General features: G+C 36.7%; 1 protein-coding gene across 3 annotated transcripts in view; it reads right to left on the minus strand.

Moving 5' to 3' along the window:
- LOC107589159 (homeodomain-interacting protein kinase 3-like) overlaps window positions 1-19,504 on the minus strand; it is a 58,537-nt gene extending 39,033 nt beyond the window's left edge. The window contains exons 1-3 of one of the 3 annotated variants that reach the window (XM_016277510.1): window positions 19,115-19,504; window positions 14,457-14,795; window positions 12,696-13,569 (exon numbers count right to left, since the gene is read on the minus strand). In XM_016277510.1, the coding sequence (XP_016132996.1) occupies window positions 12,696-13,569; window positions 14,457-14,793 (1,211 nt within the window). In that variant the 5' untranslated portion in view covers window positions 14,794-14,795; window positions 19,115-19,504. Of the gene's footprint in view, window positions 1-12,695; window positions 13,570-14,049; window positions 14,796-19,114 lie in introns of all 3 variants that reach the window. The other 2 variants (XM_016277512.1, XM_016277511.1) reach the window with 2 other exon arrangements.
- Window positions 19,505-19,974: the final 470 nt, after the last annotated feature.

A 19,974-nucleotide genomic window follows, 5' to 3' on the forward strand; every position in this document is an offset into this window, starting at 1 on the left:
GCGGTTTCAAAATAAAAGCTCAAACCCTCACTCTGAGTTTACACATTTTGATGTCCACATTCTTTTAATTACAGTGGCTATAGCATTTCTGTCCTAAAGAAATGGCAAAATATTAAATATTAAGTGGACATTTTAATTAAATGGTGCTTGGACATTAAACAAATATTAGATCGCACAGCAATGTGTAAAAATAATCAGGCCGTTGGCGCCCTCTGCAGGCCTTTGTTGTAATGCGTAATGTACATTAGCTCTATTGTTTATAATACATTATGTATTTTAACAGTTTTGTTCAATAAAACCATATGGTTTCTTGCTTTTTATACTTTATTTGAACTAATTATTATTGCCTCATTGCTATTATATATGTATTTAAGCAATTTTAAAGGCTATTGTTCACTTACAACTATTTTTATTATCACAAAAAAAAAGAATTATAATTATAGGAAGCATTTCCAATTAATTGATTTTATTTTTCTTTTAAGTTTTTTTTTTTTCCAGAAATACTGCACATTTACATTTTTCTCCTAAATAAATTCTGGTAAATAACATTTCTGGTAAATACTCCTTTAAAAAGTGTTTTTTTGATTATAATTTGAATATTAGTAGACTTTAACACGTGGATATGCTGTCATTCTTACACTATAATTCTGAACTTTGATTTCAGTGATTTGGACTGAGATGGACACTTGCTTCTTGCACTCTATGTTGCACTTTACTTTTGCTTTAAAAAAAAGGATTTCATAGAAATTTGGATTTCATTTGGTTTAATAAAACATAGTTTAATAAAATATTCTTAAGATAAATTGTTGATTTTTTGTGGGAAATTAATCGTTAAGATGAATCGATTAATCAATAAATTAGTCGATAGATTAATCAAAATAAAAAGTCGTTAGTGGCAGCCCTAAAATTAATATTGGTGCATCTCCCCAAAAAGAAAATGAGAAAAAGATATTAGAATTAAAAAAAAAAGAAAAGAAAAGAAAAAACACTCTAAAGTGATGCTATTGGCAGCGCTTGCTATGTGGCTATGCTAATGTCAGTCATGTTAAAGTGTCAAGATCAGACCATCAAGCTCTCTAAAAGTGACTACACAACCTGAATGAACACCCAGGATGAAAACCCGGTGTCTCTATTCATGACAGACACATCAGGGTTTAGTAACTTCCATCTGGTCGGAGGTCAAAGAGCATTTCGAAACCTAGTAAACAAAGCATGACCGAACAGTTTGCAATGCATGAATGCTGCATCAAAGGGCCTGGGATACACAAACAACTGGATGTGTGCTCTCTTTCCAAGTGCACCATACCACCAAACCCTTCAGGTTGCTCATTAGTCCAGGAATCTGGCCAATTAGATCTTCTTCAACTGAAGCAAGAGCAAGTCCGCTCCAAATGGGGGCCAGGCATTCATGCGATCTAAAACACACCGACAGAAAGCAGATGTTCATACTTGCGGTCATTCCTCAGGCCACAGATGAACATGGGTCTCGGTCAAGATTTATAACATATAGGGATGCATGAAGACCATAGACTTAGGGGAAAAATAATCACAACTGCAGCTGCTAGTGATGATACATTGGCCCACTTATGCTTTTAGATGCTGTGCAGGAGGTTGCACTTAGTTGTGCATTATTTGCGAACCATTAGTCTTGTTTACTGTGAGGCTTCAAGCAAGCTAAGTGGGAAAACGTGCAAAAAAAAGTGATGGCATAAGAATAAATGGTTGACATTGGGCAAAGTCAAAGTCTCAATTTTGAAAGCACTTTAGCTGAATGATTCACTCCACATCTCCCTGAAGCAAAAACAGATTTATTAAAGCAGAGGAGAGGCCAGTGTGTAAGGACTTTAAACTGTATGGAAAAAAAGAAAAAAAGAAAAACAGAAGTGTTGCATAAAGCTTATTATGGGCTGGTGGCAAAACCTGTCATTTGGTTTCAATGGGTGTGCCTGCACAGATATGATAGTGCCTGCATTTTAAAATAAGGCCAATGTCTTTCACACTTCTCTAGGTATGAAATAAACTGCTAAAATGCACAATACAGGATATGAAAAACCACGAAAACAGCTAAAATTAGGCACAGCTACCGTTTTGTTTATCTTGAGGACGAAAAAAAAACTGAAGGCAGCAAATCCGGGAAAAACAAGTTGACATTTTCAGGCAGTACCAAACATTTTCCCTTTGCACATAAACACACGCAACAAATTATCATTCCAAAATTATGCAAATTCAGCAAAGCCAAGGACCCAGAAACCGCATGGAGGGACTCTCTCACCTGCCCAACTTTAGGTTTTATAATGCAGGAATCTGAGTACAGACCGCTGGTTATTTGAACAGCACACACAATCCATTGAGGCCAGCCAGACTTGGGTCCCGTCACTCTGCCTTCTGTTAAATGCAAGCGGATTGTTATGCAACTGCCCTGTGTATATCGGTTTTCCAGGGTTTTAACACTGTTTCCAATGTTCTGATACCATTATCCTTCTGGTGGTTAAACTGCCCGTTTCAAAACCCAGAGCTAAATGGGGAAACCTGGAGCTGATCTGAGCACAATCAATTTTGCAAAACTACAAATTTATTCCTGTCACTTAAAGGGACTTCATCAACTGTACTGGGTCTCTTAAAAGCAATCTCCCACAATCTGTGAGAGAAATTAATTTAGACATGGAAAGTAGGGCTGGGTATCGATTCAGATGATTCGCAAGCTCTCGATTAAATTCTTAATTTTTTGATTAAATTCAGTGAATATAGTTTTAATACAAATGCTATTGATATTTAAAAAAAAATTAACAGTAAACATCAGTAGGGCTGTAGCTATCGATTATTTTAGTAATAGAGTATTCTACAGATTATTCCATCGATTGAGTAATCGGATAAATAGCTATTTTTTTATTAAATAGCAATACTAAATATAAATAAGATAGTAAGATAGATCTCTTAAAATAAACAATAATTTGTTTTCTTTTTAGAAAAATAAAAAAATTTATTGCTGAACATTAATAACCCATTTAATGCATTTAATTGCCAAATTACATTCAAAATGCAAATACAAATATATCAATAAAAAAATAAAATGTATAAATAAATAAAAATCAATTTCGCATTACTTTAAAAAAGTTAAACAGTACAAACTAAAACTAAGGCATAAATCAAAATAATAGTAATAATAATAATAATACCAAAACATTGCATTTATGTCGTGCAACTTAACTTTCAAGTTTCAGCCTAACTAAAGCTCAAGCATGACATAACTTAATTTAAAAACTCTCTTAAATATCCCTATTCGTACTGGTGTGTGTGTGTCTGTAAAACTTGTTTTCGATATCCTTCATATTCTGTGTGCGGGTCAGTTCACAGCAGTGATAGAAATTAATCTGTTCCAATAAGTTTAAATTGATTTTTACATTTTATGGGCATTTTTACCTTTATAAAGCCTTTTTTTTCCTAAAAGTGTGCATCATCTTTTGAGTCAAATTCTTACATTTAATCAGTCAATTAGAATAAAAGACATTTGGGCTGTAACCAAACAAATGATATCAGTATCAAAATTCATCTTTGCAATGCAGAGGAAACACAGAAGCTGCATGGGATGCATTTCCCATACAGAGGGACATGAATGCATTTAACCTGCAGTTACAAACGCATAAATAATATTTTGTTATTTTAAACAAAACATTGAATACTGATATTTAAAATTATTTTAAAAATGAAAATATACTTATATACTTACATATGATGCGATTTAAAATTTTCCTTTCTCTTTAAAGTGTTACAAGCTCTTGGTGCATAAAGAAGATCTGTAAAGTTGCAAAGACTAAAGTCTCAAATCCAAAGAGATCACTCTAGCCCGCCGTGTGTTTCGTTGTGAAAGCGAAACTACTTTTTTGGCCTTCCAAAAGAGGACACGACTAGAAATCAATGGTTAAGTTGTATTTACAACACTGTTCCAGAACACTTCAACCCTAATATTCCGATGTGTCCAGCGCATTTAATGGAGGACTGTTTCCTGAATCTGGTAGAGTAGACTACCATGCCTGACTCACAGACTGCAAGTACGTTTTTTATATTTAAAGAATTTGCCACTGACGATTCAAATGCGATTTTTGAGCAGTGTAGAGTAGCGTTTGTAGTTTGTAATTTCTCCGATCACAAATACAGACATGGTTTTATGTATACGCGGCATGATGCAATGCAACGCGTAAAAAGACAGTATAAGTCATTATAATCCGTAATTATGTCCCCACTGGATGCAACAAATGCCTAGTTTATAATGGGTTTTAATGTTTTTGTCTTGTCGCTCCGGCCGGGACACGGCATCACAATATGGTAAGGGGCGTAACATTTCCGTCACACACGATGTATTCGGCCAATCACAATGCACTGGATAGCCGGTCAATCAGAGCACACCTTGCTTTTTAGACCGATGAGCTTTGTAAAAATCTATGCATTTCAGAAAGGCGGGGCATAGAGGAGAAACAATAATGTACAGTATGTGGAAAATAATTAGTTTTTTTAACCTTAAACCGCATAAACATTTCATTACACCAAATACACAAAATAATGTTCTTTTTAGCAACATCATATGACCCCTTTAAATGTGAAATTAAAACCACCAGCAGGTGGCAGCAAGTCACTGTTAAGAAGTGAGTCATTGCGATTGAATCGAATCATTTAAACGGTTGATTCATTCAGGAACGAAACACCGTCATGTCGCACAGAGACGCAAAACAGCTCTGTGGCTGTGTTTGGAATTTTTATGTTGGCAAAATGAAGCAAAAACAGGCAATATAGTGTCTAAAACATAAGTCTCATAATATTACCTTCTTGTTTGTTGAGCTGTTGAATAAAATCACATTTGTAATCATGCTGATTTTAGAGGTGAAAACTGGCACTCTTCATGTGATATTGACTAACTTTCTGTGGTATTTTTATGCACAATGGTGTTTAGTCTTTCAAAAAACATAGATAACGTAGGGACATTATAACTAGCCACCATATTGATTTACGGTCTTAAATCTGTCCAGCGCTTTTATTTTTATTTTTTTTAAAGTCTGGTCCCTGTTTTTATACAGTCTATGGTCTGGTCCAGAGTTTATCGGGTTGTGCGTCAGTAATAATGATCCGTGGGGAAACACGGTGTTCCGTGTGTAGTTACAGTAAATGGACTAAACGAAGCATTTGCCTCGATTTTTTGTATTTGAGGAATCGTTTCAGCCCTAAACATCAGTTTACAAATGGAGAATTAATAAAAAGACATTAAGAACCACATGCCTGTATTTTAAACCTATTCTTTTTTTTTGTATAGGGTCCTTTTTTAAACAATAATAGGGCCCTATAAAATGTTCTTAATTTTTCCGGTAATCAGATGAAGGCATAAAACATTAATTTAATTGATCCTAATCAAATGAAAATTAAATCCTTTTATTTTTTAGCAAACAAAGTGCTGCACAACAGAGGTTTACTGTTAAAATTAAAAAGAAAACAGATGTGATTATTCCTTTAAAAATAAAGATTTATTAATATTTATTAGCAGTAGTAGCATTGAGTCTTAAGACTGCTAAATAGTAATATATTCTGACAGTTTCTTAACGTTAAACTAAACTTTTATTTTGACGGGTTGCCGTGAAGAACTTGCAGCTGCTGTGTATGTAATATGACGGTAGTTTTCTCAAATGAAACGGTAAAATGCTAATGAACTGACTCTCAGAGCAGCTGGAGATGACATTCGTGTTCATATCATCATATAGTGAGACGGCAGAAGCTGAAAACACCGCGAGCGTCATCCGCGCTTTAGTATGTGTATAGTAAACAAAACAGTGTGCCACGCCATCCCCCACTCATTCATTGTGGAAATCATGGCACCTTATGCGTGATATCAAATGCTTCCGCAAATTTATAGTATTACTATAGCATTTCACCCAAGCATTGTCAATCACGCATATGGCCATGATAAGTACTGAATGAATAACAGGCTTTCTGTTGAAACATCGCGCAAGGTAAATAAGGGTGACATCTAGTCGAGAAGACTAATGATAAGATTCACGTTAATCAGATTTTGTTTTAAATGTGTGCTGAAATAAATACCGGAAAAGATCGATTTGCGGCTTTTGAGAATCGATATTGAATCGGCGCCATTTTAAAAAACGATTAATCGAAAAATTTATTTTTTTGCCCAGCCCTAATGGAAAGGATGTACTTTTAAGCAGCTGCTATTGGATACTTCCAACTACTTTTGAGTTGAGAAGAAACAATCCTATGATTCAGCCAAACGAAGGCAGTACGTGTGTCAAGGAAACAACATGATGAGTCACTTCAGGAGGCCACAACAAAATCCATGCCGCCTAATGACCCTTTCCTGTAGCAACTTGAAACTGAAGCAGGTACCTCACTTTACATGGAACCCAACACACACTGACCTAAGTACCTCAGTGATTTATTAATGGGCCACAGTGGTTATTTTAACAAAGGGCCACTAGAACATTACCAGACTTACAACTAGGGATACCGCTATTACTACATGATATTTTTTTCTGCAACATTATCCAATTTGCCGATTTCCAATTTGACCAATTCAAAACTGAACTTATCAGTTTCAGACAAAATAGTTTTGGAGGGTCAAAACAGTGACTTTAAATAAGCACTTCTCAGATTATGCTTTTTTCCTGCTTATTTCATGCACAATGTGGATAAGCTACAACATGTAAACATGTCAAGAGCATGGATGCACTTTGCTAGCAAAAATGTCGATAGATTGCCAAATTTATTTGGCTGAAATCAGTGATGGCGCTACACCGGGGCTAGGGGGGGCTATAGCCCCGTCAGAATTTTGAATAGCCCCGGTTTACTCACGTCATCAATATAATTTATTTTCTTAGCCCCCCCCTAGCACTGGTAGAGAAAAAATTCTGGCGCCGTGCCTGGCTGAAATATCGAGAGGCAGCTTTTTGCAAAGAACTTTAATTTATCAACAGCATACAGAAGCATACCCAAATATACAAATTTAATTACCAAAGGTTTTTGGTTTCAGTTTTCGGCTAAATGAAGTTGAGACAGTCTGATCAAAGACTAAACTTTGACAAGGTTCCACTCAAAATATCACTCTTCTATTAGCCTAATACAAATGAGAAAATGTTTGACACAAACATACAGACACCAGTTCTACAACAGTGTGAAATATAAAAACAGCTGCACAACACCTGCAAAATTTCACTTCCTGGCACATGGGTGCGTGCTCAGCGCAGCCTGCTTGAAGTACGAAAAATAAATACTTGTCATGACAACCTCACATACCACAGTGAGTCCATGAACACAACAAGATCCACCCAAAATTTAGCTGAGCCAGATCTGTACTGGGAACAAGCTATGGATTCTTATGGCATCGATCATGCCGACAGAAACCGGGGACAAATGGAAATCAGAAGCACACAATGCCCTTTTCCCCCACTTTGGGATGCAAACATGTTCTGAACGCTACAGATATAGGCCACAATGTGGGGCTTTTATCAAAAAGCAATCACAGCAATATCTGACATGCAAAGACAGCAATATATAAGAGTATTTTGATGAAAGTTTGATTAAATAATTAACAATTAGGTTTAACAAAATTCTTGAACACTAATTCAGTTATCCATAAGCACTTGTTTGTTTATAGAACAAAATATGCACTTTATAAAACTAAAGCACAACAAATAGAAGGGGAAGATGTTAAATTAACACTTTATATTACAATGATAATGTTAAAAAAAAAACATTACTTGTGACTAATTAATTACAATAGCAAACAAAGCACAATTACAAACCACTCAAAATAATTGTACATGTTGTTTGTTAAAATTACTCAGTACTTATGTAATGTAAAGAGTCATGAACAAAATCCCAGAAAAAAAGAACAAGCGAGAGTGAATGATGATTCATAACCTTCTATAAAAACATCTGTTATCACTTCTTTTGAGTGCAAAGACAGCATTACCAACAGACACGTTCCTCAGTTCATCTCATTCCCATGCAAAGCAACACATTCACATGTGCCACCTGCATGGGCTGCGAGTTCATGCAGTTGCAGGCATCAAACTGTGGCAGTGCCAAAGTACAAAGAGTTCAAATGCCCTATTTAAACTAGCGCCTAGCTCCTCTTTATCTTGTTCTTTAGCTTCCCCACAAACCGTTTACAGAGACAGCCTGTACTCTGCACCGCAATGTCACATTACGTTCAAAACCTATTTTGTATGCCTTTCAGTGGCACAAACGTCTTAAAGGGACAGTTCACCTTTTGTTCACCGTTATGCTCCAAACCTGAACTATTTTCTTATTTTACATGTTTTGAAAAGTGTTTTTGTCCTCACAGTGAAAGTTATTGAGTTTAATGTTGTTTTGGACCCCACTAACAGACAAAAAAAATCTGAAAAAATCTTCAAAATACATATTCTACCATTCAAGAGTTTGTGGTCTGTAAGATTTATTCTATTTAATAATTTAAAAAAAAGTTTATTTAATGGAAAAATACAGTAAAAACAATCATTTAATGTCATAAGTATTACCATTTAAAATAACCATTTTCTATCCAAGTATAATGTAAACCATAATTTATTCCAGTGATGGCAAAGCTGAATTTTCAGCAGTCATTACTCCAGCCGTCAGTGTCACATGATCCTTCAGAAATCATTTATGATGATTTATGCTGAATATGTTGATTTGCTGCTGAAGAAACGTTTTATTTTTCTAATGTTGAAAAAACCGTGATATGATTTCTTCTTATTCTTTGATGAAAAAAAGTTAAAAAGAAAGACTTTAATTTGAAATAGAAATACTTTGGAACATTATAAATGTCTTTACTGACACTTTTGATCTTTTAATGCATCTTTGCTGATTAAAAATATACATTTTCAAAAAAAAAAAAAAAATTATATCTATATCTATCTATCTATCTATATCTATCTATCTATATATATATATCTCTTACTGACTCCAGACTTTTGAACTTTTTGAAATTATAATAATGTATTGTGTACTTTGTGTTCTAAAAAGCAAGAAAGTCATACATCTTAGGAACAACATGAGGTTGAGATTAAATTTTTGCCTGAATCATCCATTTATTACAAAATACTATAGACCAGGGTTCCTCAAATCTTGCCCTGGAGGGCCAATGCGCTGCAGAGTTTAGCTCCAACCCTGATCAAACTCAGCTACCTGTGATTTTCTAATGATCTTGAAGACACTAATTAGTATGCTCAGGTATGTTTGATTAGGGTTAGAGCTAAACTCTGCAGGAAAGTGGATCTCGTGGGCCAGATTTGAGGATCCCTGCTATAGACTGAAAGCATGATAGGAAATTTTGGGGTTAAAAAATACTAACTAAGTTTGACTTAGTTTGAGAACTTTTGAAAACACAAACATCAGGCATGTTCTAATTTAAGACGTAAGATTCAATGTTCTTCCATGTCCCATGAATCACTTCAGCAAACCACATTCTTCCTAAAGAACTGCCAACCACAGAGACACAAAGTACAGCCATCGCGGACTGAACTGACCCCATTAGGAAAAAAGCAGACAAGAGGGAACCAAACTAGTCGAAAACTTTATGCGTCGTTTTTTCGTCGTTACATAAATTTATTACGGGTGTTACTCCATGGTGGATACAAAGAGAGCTTACCATCAAACTTTAGACAAAAGCTATAGACAGAATTACATAATTGTTCTGACAGGAAGTGCAGCTTAAGTAAACCTTCCTCAGTTTGACTTCCTCAAAACGAACACCACAAATTATATCTTTATACTTGCTACAAATTCCAAAAGACTATTTATGATTAAACAGAGACATGACAAGTAGGGATGCACCGAAATGAAAATTCTTGGCCGAAGCTGCACAAAATTAAACACTGGGCCGAAGGCCGAATACCGAACACAGTTTTTCACATTTTTCCCCATGTAGGCCTATTTTGCCCTTTTTTTTCACCATTGCATAAATTAAATAGCCAAAATATGCTTTTTACTGTTTTGTCCTGATTTTCAAATAAAAAATAAATGACAAAACAACAATTTAAAAATATATTTTAGTATTATATTATATATAAATATTAGTATTTACTTAACACTAAAAATTTGTTTTACATTCTAGCAGACATTATACCAACAAAGCACAATTTAACTTAAAATTAATAAGTTAGTAAAATAAATTTTTTGGCCATTTTTGAGACTTGAATCAGGCATGTATTTTTTACTGTACAAATAAAGGCAGCCTTGCTGAGCAGAAATTATTTTATTTTACAGAACAACAGTAAAATTACAATAATGTTGTTGGGTTTGTGGCTTTTTAGTTTGGCAGAAACCCACAGGAAGATCTCAGTGCTTCTTTTTAGCATGCAGATTTATAAATGATTCTCATTATGAATTTGGGAAGATGTTTGTCGCACGTTAGGGTTGGGCGATGTCTACAAATTTGGCATCGGACGATGTTCTAAAAAGCAAGAAAGTCATACATCTTAGGAACAACATGAGGTTGAGATTAAATTTTTGCCTGAATCATCCATTTATTACAAAATACTATAGACCAGGGTTCCTCAAATCTTGCCCTGGAGGGCCAATGCGCTGCAGAGTTTAGCTCCAACCCTGATCAAACTCAGCTACCTGTGATTTTCTAATGATCTTGAAGACACTAATTAGTATGCTCAGGTATGTTTGATTAGGGTTAGAGCTAAACTCTGCAGGAAAGTGGATCTCGTGGGCCAGATTTGAGGATCCCTGCTATAGACTGAAAGCATGATAGGAAATTTTGGGGTTAAAAAATACTAACTAAGTTTGACTTAGTTTGAGAACTTTTGAAAACACAAACATCAGGCATGTTCTAATTTAAGACGTAAGATTCAATGTTCTTCCATGTCCCATGAATCACTTCAGCAAACCACATTCTTCCTAAAGAACTGCCAACCACAGAGACACAAAGTACAGCCATCGCGGACTGAACTGACCCCATTAGGAAAAAAGCAGACAAGAGGGAACCAAACTAGTCGAAAACTTTATGCGTCGTTTTTTCGTCGTTACATAAATTTATTACGGGTGTTACTCCATGGTGGATACAAAGAGAGCTTACCATCAAACTTTAGACAAAAGCTATAGACAGAATTACATAATTGTTCTGACAGGAAGTGCAGCTTAAGTAAACCTTCCTCAGTTTGACTTCCTCAAAACGAACACCACAAATTATATCTTTATACTTGCTACAAATTCCAAAAGACTATTTATGATTAAACAGAGACATGACAAGTAGGGATGCACCGAAATGAAAATTCTTGGCCGAAGCTGCACAAAATTAAACACTGGGCCGAAGGCCGAATACCGAACACAGTTTTTCACATTTTTCCCCATGTAGGCCTATTTTGCCCTTTTTTTTCACCATTGCATAAATTAAATAGCCAAAATATGCTTTTTACTGTTTTGTCCTGATTTTCAAATAAAAAATAAATGACAAAACAACAATTTAAAAATATATTTTAGTATTATATTATATATAAATATTAGTATTTACTTAACACTAAAAATTTGTTTTACATTCTAGCAGACATTATACCAACAAAGCACAATTTAACTTAAAATTAATAAGTTAGTAAAATAAATTTTTTGGCCATTTTTGAGACTTGAATCAGGCATGTATTTTTTACTGTACAAATAAAGGCAGCCTTGCTGAGCAGAAATTATTTTATTTTACAGAACAACAGTAAAATTACAATACTAACATTTATGAATGTTGATGGAGTTGTTGCTTTTTTATTTTGGCAGAAACCCACAGGAAGATCTCAGTGCTTCTTTTTAGCATGCAGATTTATAAATGATTCTCATTATGAATTTGGGAAGATGTTTGTCGCACGTTAGGGTTGGGCGATGTCTACAAATTTGGCATCGGACGATGTCTACAGTGATCGATGTCTACGATGACATCGGCGTGGGCAGGTGCAGAGGAGGGGTGCCTGAAGCATGAATCCTTATAAGGGAAAGCAAATGATTCCTAAAACCATGACTACACCGGATGCGAGCGGCAAGGCTCCACATCGTGATGTCTATCAGCCATCAGCGATGGACTATGGCATCGTCTATCGGCCCAACCCTATCGCACGTATCACATTGTCACATGCCTTTAAAAAAAATTAATAAAAATAAAAAAAAAACGTTACTGAGCAACTGACGAGTGACAGTTTTAGCGCAGATTTTCCTCGTGCTTTGACTTTGAACCTTGGCGCCGCGAGCTCGTGCAGCGCTGTCAGAATACATGCAATTCGTGCGTGCATTAGAAAATATAACATTCTGCAGTTTATTTACTAATCGCTTGAGGCCATTTCGCGATTTCAATCATCATTCAGTAGCCTAACCACCAGCATCAGCCACCTCTTCTTCTCATCGGAGACATGTGATGCAGCACTAAACAGTCTCTTGCTGTTGGTGCTTCGTGCTTGTAATGATTTCTGTGTCTTTCTCTGATAGATTTAAATACTTTCACGCTGCCGACATGTTTGCTGCATTAGTGCGTGCCTCTATTTGATCACGTCATTGTTCGGTACATATTATTCAGCCTTTTTGCTTATTCGGCCAAACACCGAAAGAGATTTTTTTGCTATTTTTGGCCGAATAATTTCGGTTGCCGAACATTCGGTGCATCCCTAATGACAAGTAGTCAGCCTAATAAAAGGAAACAAAAAAACACAGCTTACCTATAGTAGCGAGACTGCAGGTACGTCGAACACACAGCTTTGGAGACGTGGCTGGCAGAGCCAAAGTCAATCACTTTCACACGGAAGGGTTGCCTCACAGGATCTACCAGCATAATGTTCTCTGGTTTAAGATCGGCATGGATCAGGCCCAAGCTTTTGAGCTTCCTAAGCGCCGTGGCCACCTGTTGCAGAACGGGCCTAATCACCTTCAGTGGCAACGGACTGAATTTGTTCTGCTTGAGGAAGTCGTACAGGTTCTGCTCCAGCATTTCGAACACCAGACAGGTGTGGTTTCTGTGCTGGAAGCACTCGAAAGCCCTCACCAGGTTATGCTCCTCTGCGTTTTCCCCGCTAAGTCGGGCCAGGATGCTCACCTCGATCTGGCCCTGGCGGGCATACGATGGGTGGTTCTTCAGTATCTTCACTGCCATGATCTCATTGGTGCCTCGCTTCCAACATTTGACCACCTGACCGAACGTACCACGTCCCAAGAACTCCAACACTTCGTAGGTGTGCTTCATGGAGCACAGCACTTCATGTTGGACTAACTGATAGTCGCCATCGACTGTCCCATTCACGGCTCTCGTACCGGTTCCGTTCTGCTCAGGCGGGGCCACGCCTACCACGGTGGTGCTCCCAACGTTTGTTTGCAACATGGCAGGTAGAGTCGAATGCTCCTCTACTATCTGCATGATGCTCTTGCCGTTCTCAAGCTCAGCCCCTTTGCATTTAAACCCACATCTTTGGGTTCTGGCAAACGAATTCAAACCACCGTTCCTCTCGATTCTCTCCACCCCTTCCGGAGCACCGCCACTGTTTCTACTACTACTACTACTTTGGCTGTTTTGGCCACTGTCTCCACTTTCTTCTTCAACTGCCGCGGCCGCTCTTAGTAGCGAGACTGCAGGTACGTCGAACACACAGCTTTGGAGACGTGGCTGGCAGAGCCAAAGTCAATCACTTTCACACGGAAGGGCTGCCTCACAGGATCTACCAGCATAATGTTCTCCGGTTTAAGATCGGCATGGATCAGGCCCAAGCTCTTGAGCTTCTTCAGCGCCATGGTCACCTGTTGCAGAACGGGCCTAATCACCTTCAGCGGCAACGGACTGAACTTGTTCTGCTTGAGGAAGTCGTACAAGTTCTGCTCCAACATCTCAAACACCAGACATGTGTGGTGTCTGTGCTGGAAACATTCGAAAGCCCTCACCAGGTTGTGATCCTCGGCATTCTCCCCGCTCAGTCGGGCCAGGATGCTCACCTCGATCTGGCCCTGGCGGGCATACGATGGGTGGTTCTTCAGTATCTTCACTGCCATGATCTCATTGGTGCCTCGCTTCCAACATTTGACCACCTGACCGAACGTACCACGTCCCAAGAACTCCAACACTTCGTAGGTGTGCTTCATGGAGCACAGCACTTCATGTTGGACTAACTGATAGTCGCCATCGACTGTCCCATTCACGGCTCTCGTACCGGTTCCGTTCTGCTCAGGCGGGGCCACGCCTACCACGGTGGTGCTCCCAACGTTTGTTTGCAACATGGCAGGTAGAGTCGAATGCTCCTCTACTATCTGCATGATGCTCTTGCCGTTCTCAAGCTCAGCCCCTTTGCATTTAAACCCACATCTTTGGGTTCTGGCAAACGAATTCAAACCACCGTTCCTCTCGATTCTCTCCACCCCTTCCGGAGCACCGCCACTGTTTCTACTACTACTACTACTTTGGCTGTTTTGGCCACTGTCTCCACTTTCTTCTTCAACTGCCGCGGCCGCTCTGGAGAAATACTGAAGGTCGCCCCCCGATACCACACGTTTGTATGGCGAGGAAGCCCTTCCGAGGAGCTCCTGTGGAGCTGTTTCAGTCTGTTTCGAGATGTCCCATGCGGCGCAGGGTTTCTCGCTGGTTAAAGCTTCGATTCTCGATAAAGGTATAATATCCGTAGGGTGCGCAATGCCTAGATTCACACCGACCACATAAGTGCGAGGGATCTTCTCATGGTAAACACAGCTGCTGGGATCGATTTTCTTCGCTCTGCAAAAGGCACTTGTCTGGGGTTGATAAACATGTGGTGGGCAGACCGTAACCTGTGAGGCCATACCTATAAAAGGAGAGAGGGGAAGAAAAGTGTTAGTCTGTGTTAGTCATTTCCGTGATGCTGTTTATATTTTTATACAGTCATAATCATCGAAACAAAACCTCCTATTATAAAAGATTCAAAACAAGCAAGATGGCTTGTTGAATTAATTACATGTTAAATACAGGGCAAATAACAAAGAAGATCTCACTAACTCCTGAAGGGAAAGTTTATAAAGCTTAAAAAGCATTTTAAGTGTACCATGGGGCTACACATAAAAAAAGAAAGAAAAAAAGAAACTGCAAATACAACTGTGATTTATAAAATGTGATATATTTTTTTAAAGAGCTCCATAATTACTGTGCTTGTTTGTAGGGCTTCATAATTTGGCCAAAAGTTGTATGATTATGTGTCAACACAATATAAATAAATAATATGATAATAATAATTATTATTATAATTATTAAATAAAATAATAATTATTATTAAATAATATAAACATTAAATTATTAAAATTGGCAAAAATATGATATATTACTATTTTACTGCAAAATAAAACATTTAGTTCGAATTACAATTTATTTTACTGCAAAACTGTCAAATTGCAACACTAATACTTATGCCTTAATTTCTTCATTTTTAAACCCTGAACAACTGAGGTTTTGCTTTAGAAAAAAGGTTCTTGCCTTTTGGCAATAGGTTTCTAAACTTCTCATAAAAAAAAAAAAAGTTGAAATGTTTGGCGAGTGTTGCATTTCAAATGCACGTTATAATCAAAGCAATTGCAGCAATTTCAGAAATGGAGATTGTGTAAAGTAGTAATTCTGAACCGAGACACTAAAAACACTGTTATGATCTGCATGTGTATAATTGAACACTTCACTCTAAAACACGCACATATATTTATTTAAATAAATTTCAGCCTTTGCAATTTGATTAATAAGCCAAATAGCGATTTTGATTTTTGTTTTGATTAATCGTTCAGCCCTCGTGTACAATAAAACCAGTGATATCATATTAGCAGATTCAGACAGACAAGTGACCAATGGGGATTAGCTGTCTTAGTTTCGTGGGAGACAGACTACTTATGCTGGCACAACATATGGCACAAGTTCAGACACGAGGACAGGTGTGGCTCTGACACACCCACATACTAACTCTCTCATACACTTATAAGCCAGCTAACACTTAGAGGTTATAAAACAAAGGGGGTGCAAACATACCACGTTGTTTAATGGAGAATGCACATCTAATGGATTCACTTCCAGGGCCGTTATATAAGGCCTAATTCATTCACACTACCACACCAAACTCCAGGTTTAAATCATGCATTTCTGTTTCAATTAGGTCTATATTCCTGAATGTGTAAACAACATCTAGGTTTGCAACCAGAGACTGACTCAACAGCTTTAAAAGGACAGTCCCATCTGGAGGAGTGTTTTTACAAGGCCTGTCCTATAGAAGCGTAATCCCCCAGTAGCAAGGAGGCACCAGCAAAGGTTTAGGGTTACAGGTCTCTCTACTGTTTTCAAACGCCACTGCCTTCTGCTATAAGCAGGTGGCAACTGACCTTTTTCCATGTCAAGACCTAATTGGGTTAGGCAAGAGATGGCACAGGAAAAACACCTGTTGATACTGCAACTGCTGGGGCTATAAAAGTTTAACGGCAGGAACTGATTGGGAAGTAAACTTTACTGAATTGACAGGCATATATTTTCCCAGTAGGACTGAAACGATTAGTCGACATTATCGACAATAAAAAATTGTAGACAAATATTTTTGTTAGTTGTTTGATCTCATATGACCTAATGTGATGCAATTCAAGAGAAGACAGAGCAAACGCAGCCAAACCTGAGGCTGCTGAGTGGCGTTTGGATGAATATGTAAATATATACTGCGCGCTTTCCTCTCAATAACAAAATAAACACATCAAAAACTGACAGCGGTGAGAAAGCAGCAGTTTAAAACGCATCGGATCACAGCGATGTGGATGTTTGCACGAGCTCTGCAGTTCAGTACTCCAGTAAAGTCCAGTCACGTTACGTTTATTTATATAGCACTTCAAGCAATAGACAGCCTTAAATCAAGCAGCTTTACAGCATTATTAAACATGAAAAACCAGAGTCAGTGTTGCTTTCCGTTAGAATTACAACTTGATTTTCTGTTATAAAGCAGCTCTCCAGTGTGGAGCTAGCAAATGATAAAATCGTTTTATTAGTGGGGGAAAAAAACATTTCATTAAAGTTATAGTTTGGTTTGCAGAGAACAAAGCTTGATCTAGCTCAGGACTGTTTTGATTATCATAACCCTATAAGGTATTTTAAGAGCGATTATGTTGTGAATATTAATTTATCCAAAAATAAAACGTCTTATCACTTAATCTTTGTTTTGTTTCTTATCCATATGACTTACAAAAAGAGATGTTAGGCAGAATGATGTGTCATTCAGTTACCTTTTCATATAGCTAATTAAATGGTGAATAAGAGTTTATCTGCCATCTCATTTTGTGTGCCAAATATATTTATTTGTATAAATGAATTGTATAACTGTAATTACATAATATGACTTTCAAAAGCTGAAGTGATTACCTTAATTTATTTGTTAGAATATGTATAACTCAGTATTTTAACTAATTGCAAAAGCTGAATAATAAATAAATGTCTACCGATTAATCAGCAAAATAATCGACGATTAGTCGATTAATCAATCTAATAATCGTTAGATTAATCGATTACCAAAATAATCGCTTGTTGCAGCCCTATTTCCCAGTGATGAAAAGTGATAGCAATATCAACGAGGAACTTATAATACTCCGGTTTCATTATGTTGTAATACATGTTTTATAAAACTACAACAACATTTCTTTGGAGTATTCTTTTTCATATTGAAATAGGGCTGAAATGAAATTCCATAATTCTTCCAAGATTCTTTTTCAAGTCACACACACGTAACATATAAAATGCACAAAAATGTACACGCGCACACACACATATATATATTAACACACTTAGTAAAAATAACCTAATTATTTGAATAAACCATTTCACTATAAAATATACTATAATCAAATACATTAAATATATTTTCGATATTTATATATATTATTATAAAATAGGTTCATATTTCTAAACGTAATGTAACTTGTAACTAGTAATTCAATTGAATTTGATTTCAAACTAAATGAAATCATTATAATATGAATTCATAAAATAATATTTCACAAAATAATATCAATGTACTAAATAAGTTTAACATAAACAGAACAAGTAGATAAAACTATATTTAATACATTATAAAAATAACTGGCATTTCAATAGAGTAATTAAATAATTTGCTAAAACATAATATAATGCAATAATAACAATATGATGAACTTACGTTCCTCTATGTTTCATTATGATGTAATACATGTATTATAAAATTTCAACACTTTGCTCTTTGGCATATTACAAAATGAAAAAAATACATAAAAATAATCAAAGAAATTTTACAGCGGACCATAACTAGGGGGAAAAAAAATCTATATTTACTTCAGGTCTGGAAATTCCATAATATTTCCAGGTTTTTCATAAGAGTAAGAAGCTAAATGATGTTCCGGAATGAACAAAACTTTCCCTGCCAAAAACATACATGAAATAATCACTGTTATAATATTAAAGAACTGTTTAAAAATCTTTTCTACAGGTAATGTATGAGGGATTATATTTCAATGTGTAGACAGGAAATGCAACTTGCGTTTTACATAAGATATTTTTAGGTAACACTTTTGCTGATTCTTACCAGCACACTGTCAAGTCACAGAAGAAAGAAGAAGTCAGCTGCTAACAGATAACCAGGCCTGTGCATTTTAGGAGGATTGATCAACATGTCGCTTGATTATAACGTTAGTACAAAATCAACAACTGGCGAGTTCATTCGAGAAAACTCGCTCAACCTACAAATCACATGCACGAATACGAACAACTTAAGTGATTAACGCTTAAATACATCAACTGAACTTCTTTATGTCATGCTTTTAAGCAACAGGATTTAGGCAAACATTATGGGTTTGGCTGGTTACCAGCAAGTCTTCGCGAACATTTAAAGATTAAAAGTTGAGGGACAAAAAAAAAAAAAGTTTGTTTTATTTTATGAATTTTTTTATTATTAAAACCAGAACCTAAACAGCTACCAAAACACATTACCAACCCCTGCGAAACATTGCTTTCAAGTTGTTGGCAACTTTTTTCGCAACAACTACGCGCTCGAGATCACAACTCCGAAGTCGAGCCTGATTTGATATCTTCACTACTGACTATTAGACACGTATTTATGCATTTACAACTCGTTTAAATCTTCCTTACCTTCACAGACAGCAGCTGTGGTCAGACCGCGGGTCTTTTGTGAACATGTTCGGGTTTAATTCGCACCCACTACATGCTCGACGCGCTCGCGCTGCCATCTTGTCCTCTCGCTGGACGACGAGGGAGAAAAAACACAAGCTCCCTCATTTTCAACTGCGCATAACTCGCCTGCTAAGCCATCAACGGGAAACGAACAGGGTCCAGCTTAGAGCTAAGGATATCCGTTTCGGTCAAGGAAGGTTTTTGTCGTCATGTCGAGGACGTTTAAGTCCCCCTAGTTTGTTTCCTCCTGACGGCGACGGACAAACTCTCTCTGTCAGATCAACTTGCTCGAGCTCTCTCAGCTGAGCTCGCGCGGCTTCTTCCTGCGAGTTTGAGTGCGGTGAGTCAGAACTGCTGCGCAGCTTTACTGCCGTGAACAGGACTGGAGACTCAACGCAACACAACACAACATGAAACGCCCACGGAAGCAGGACGCAGTTCTGTTGTATAGCGGCCCCGTCTGGTGGGGATATGCAGTCCGTAAGGTGTTTTGGACAATGCATAGGTATATACAAAATACATTTAAATGTCATAATATAATGTATAAATACTATAAAAAAATAAATATCTGCATATGTCAATTAAACATTTTTCTATAAAATATTTTTGCAATATCTTAAAGCGTTGTTTTCCAACTATTTTGATATAACTGAAAATGTTTTTAGTATTAGTACATTTAAATCAAATATTACAATAACTGGTGCTCTCTCCTGTCTATATGTATGTCTGAAAATGTCCAGAATAAACTGTATTTATTTAATCCTGATAGTAATCAATCTAATATTACAATAATAAATCATAAAATAATATAATGTAAT

The sequence above is a fragment of the Sinocyclocheilus grahami genome, unplaced genomic scaffold (genome assembly GCF_001515645.1).
Source record: "Sinocyclocheilus grahami isolate Dianchi unplaced genomic scaffold, SAMN03320097.WGS_v1.1 scaffold113.1, whole genome shotgun sequence".
Taxonomy (NCBI): domain Eukaryota; kingdom Metazoa; phylum Chordata; class Actinopteri; order Cypriniformes; family Cyprinidae; genus Sinocyclocheilus; species Sinocyclocheilus grahami.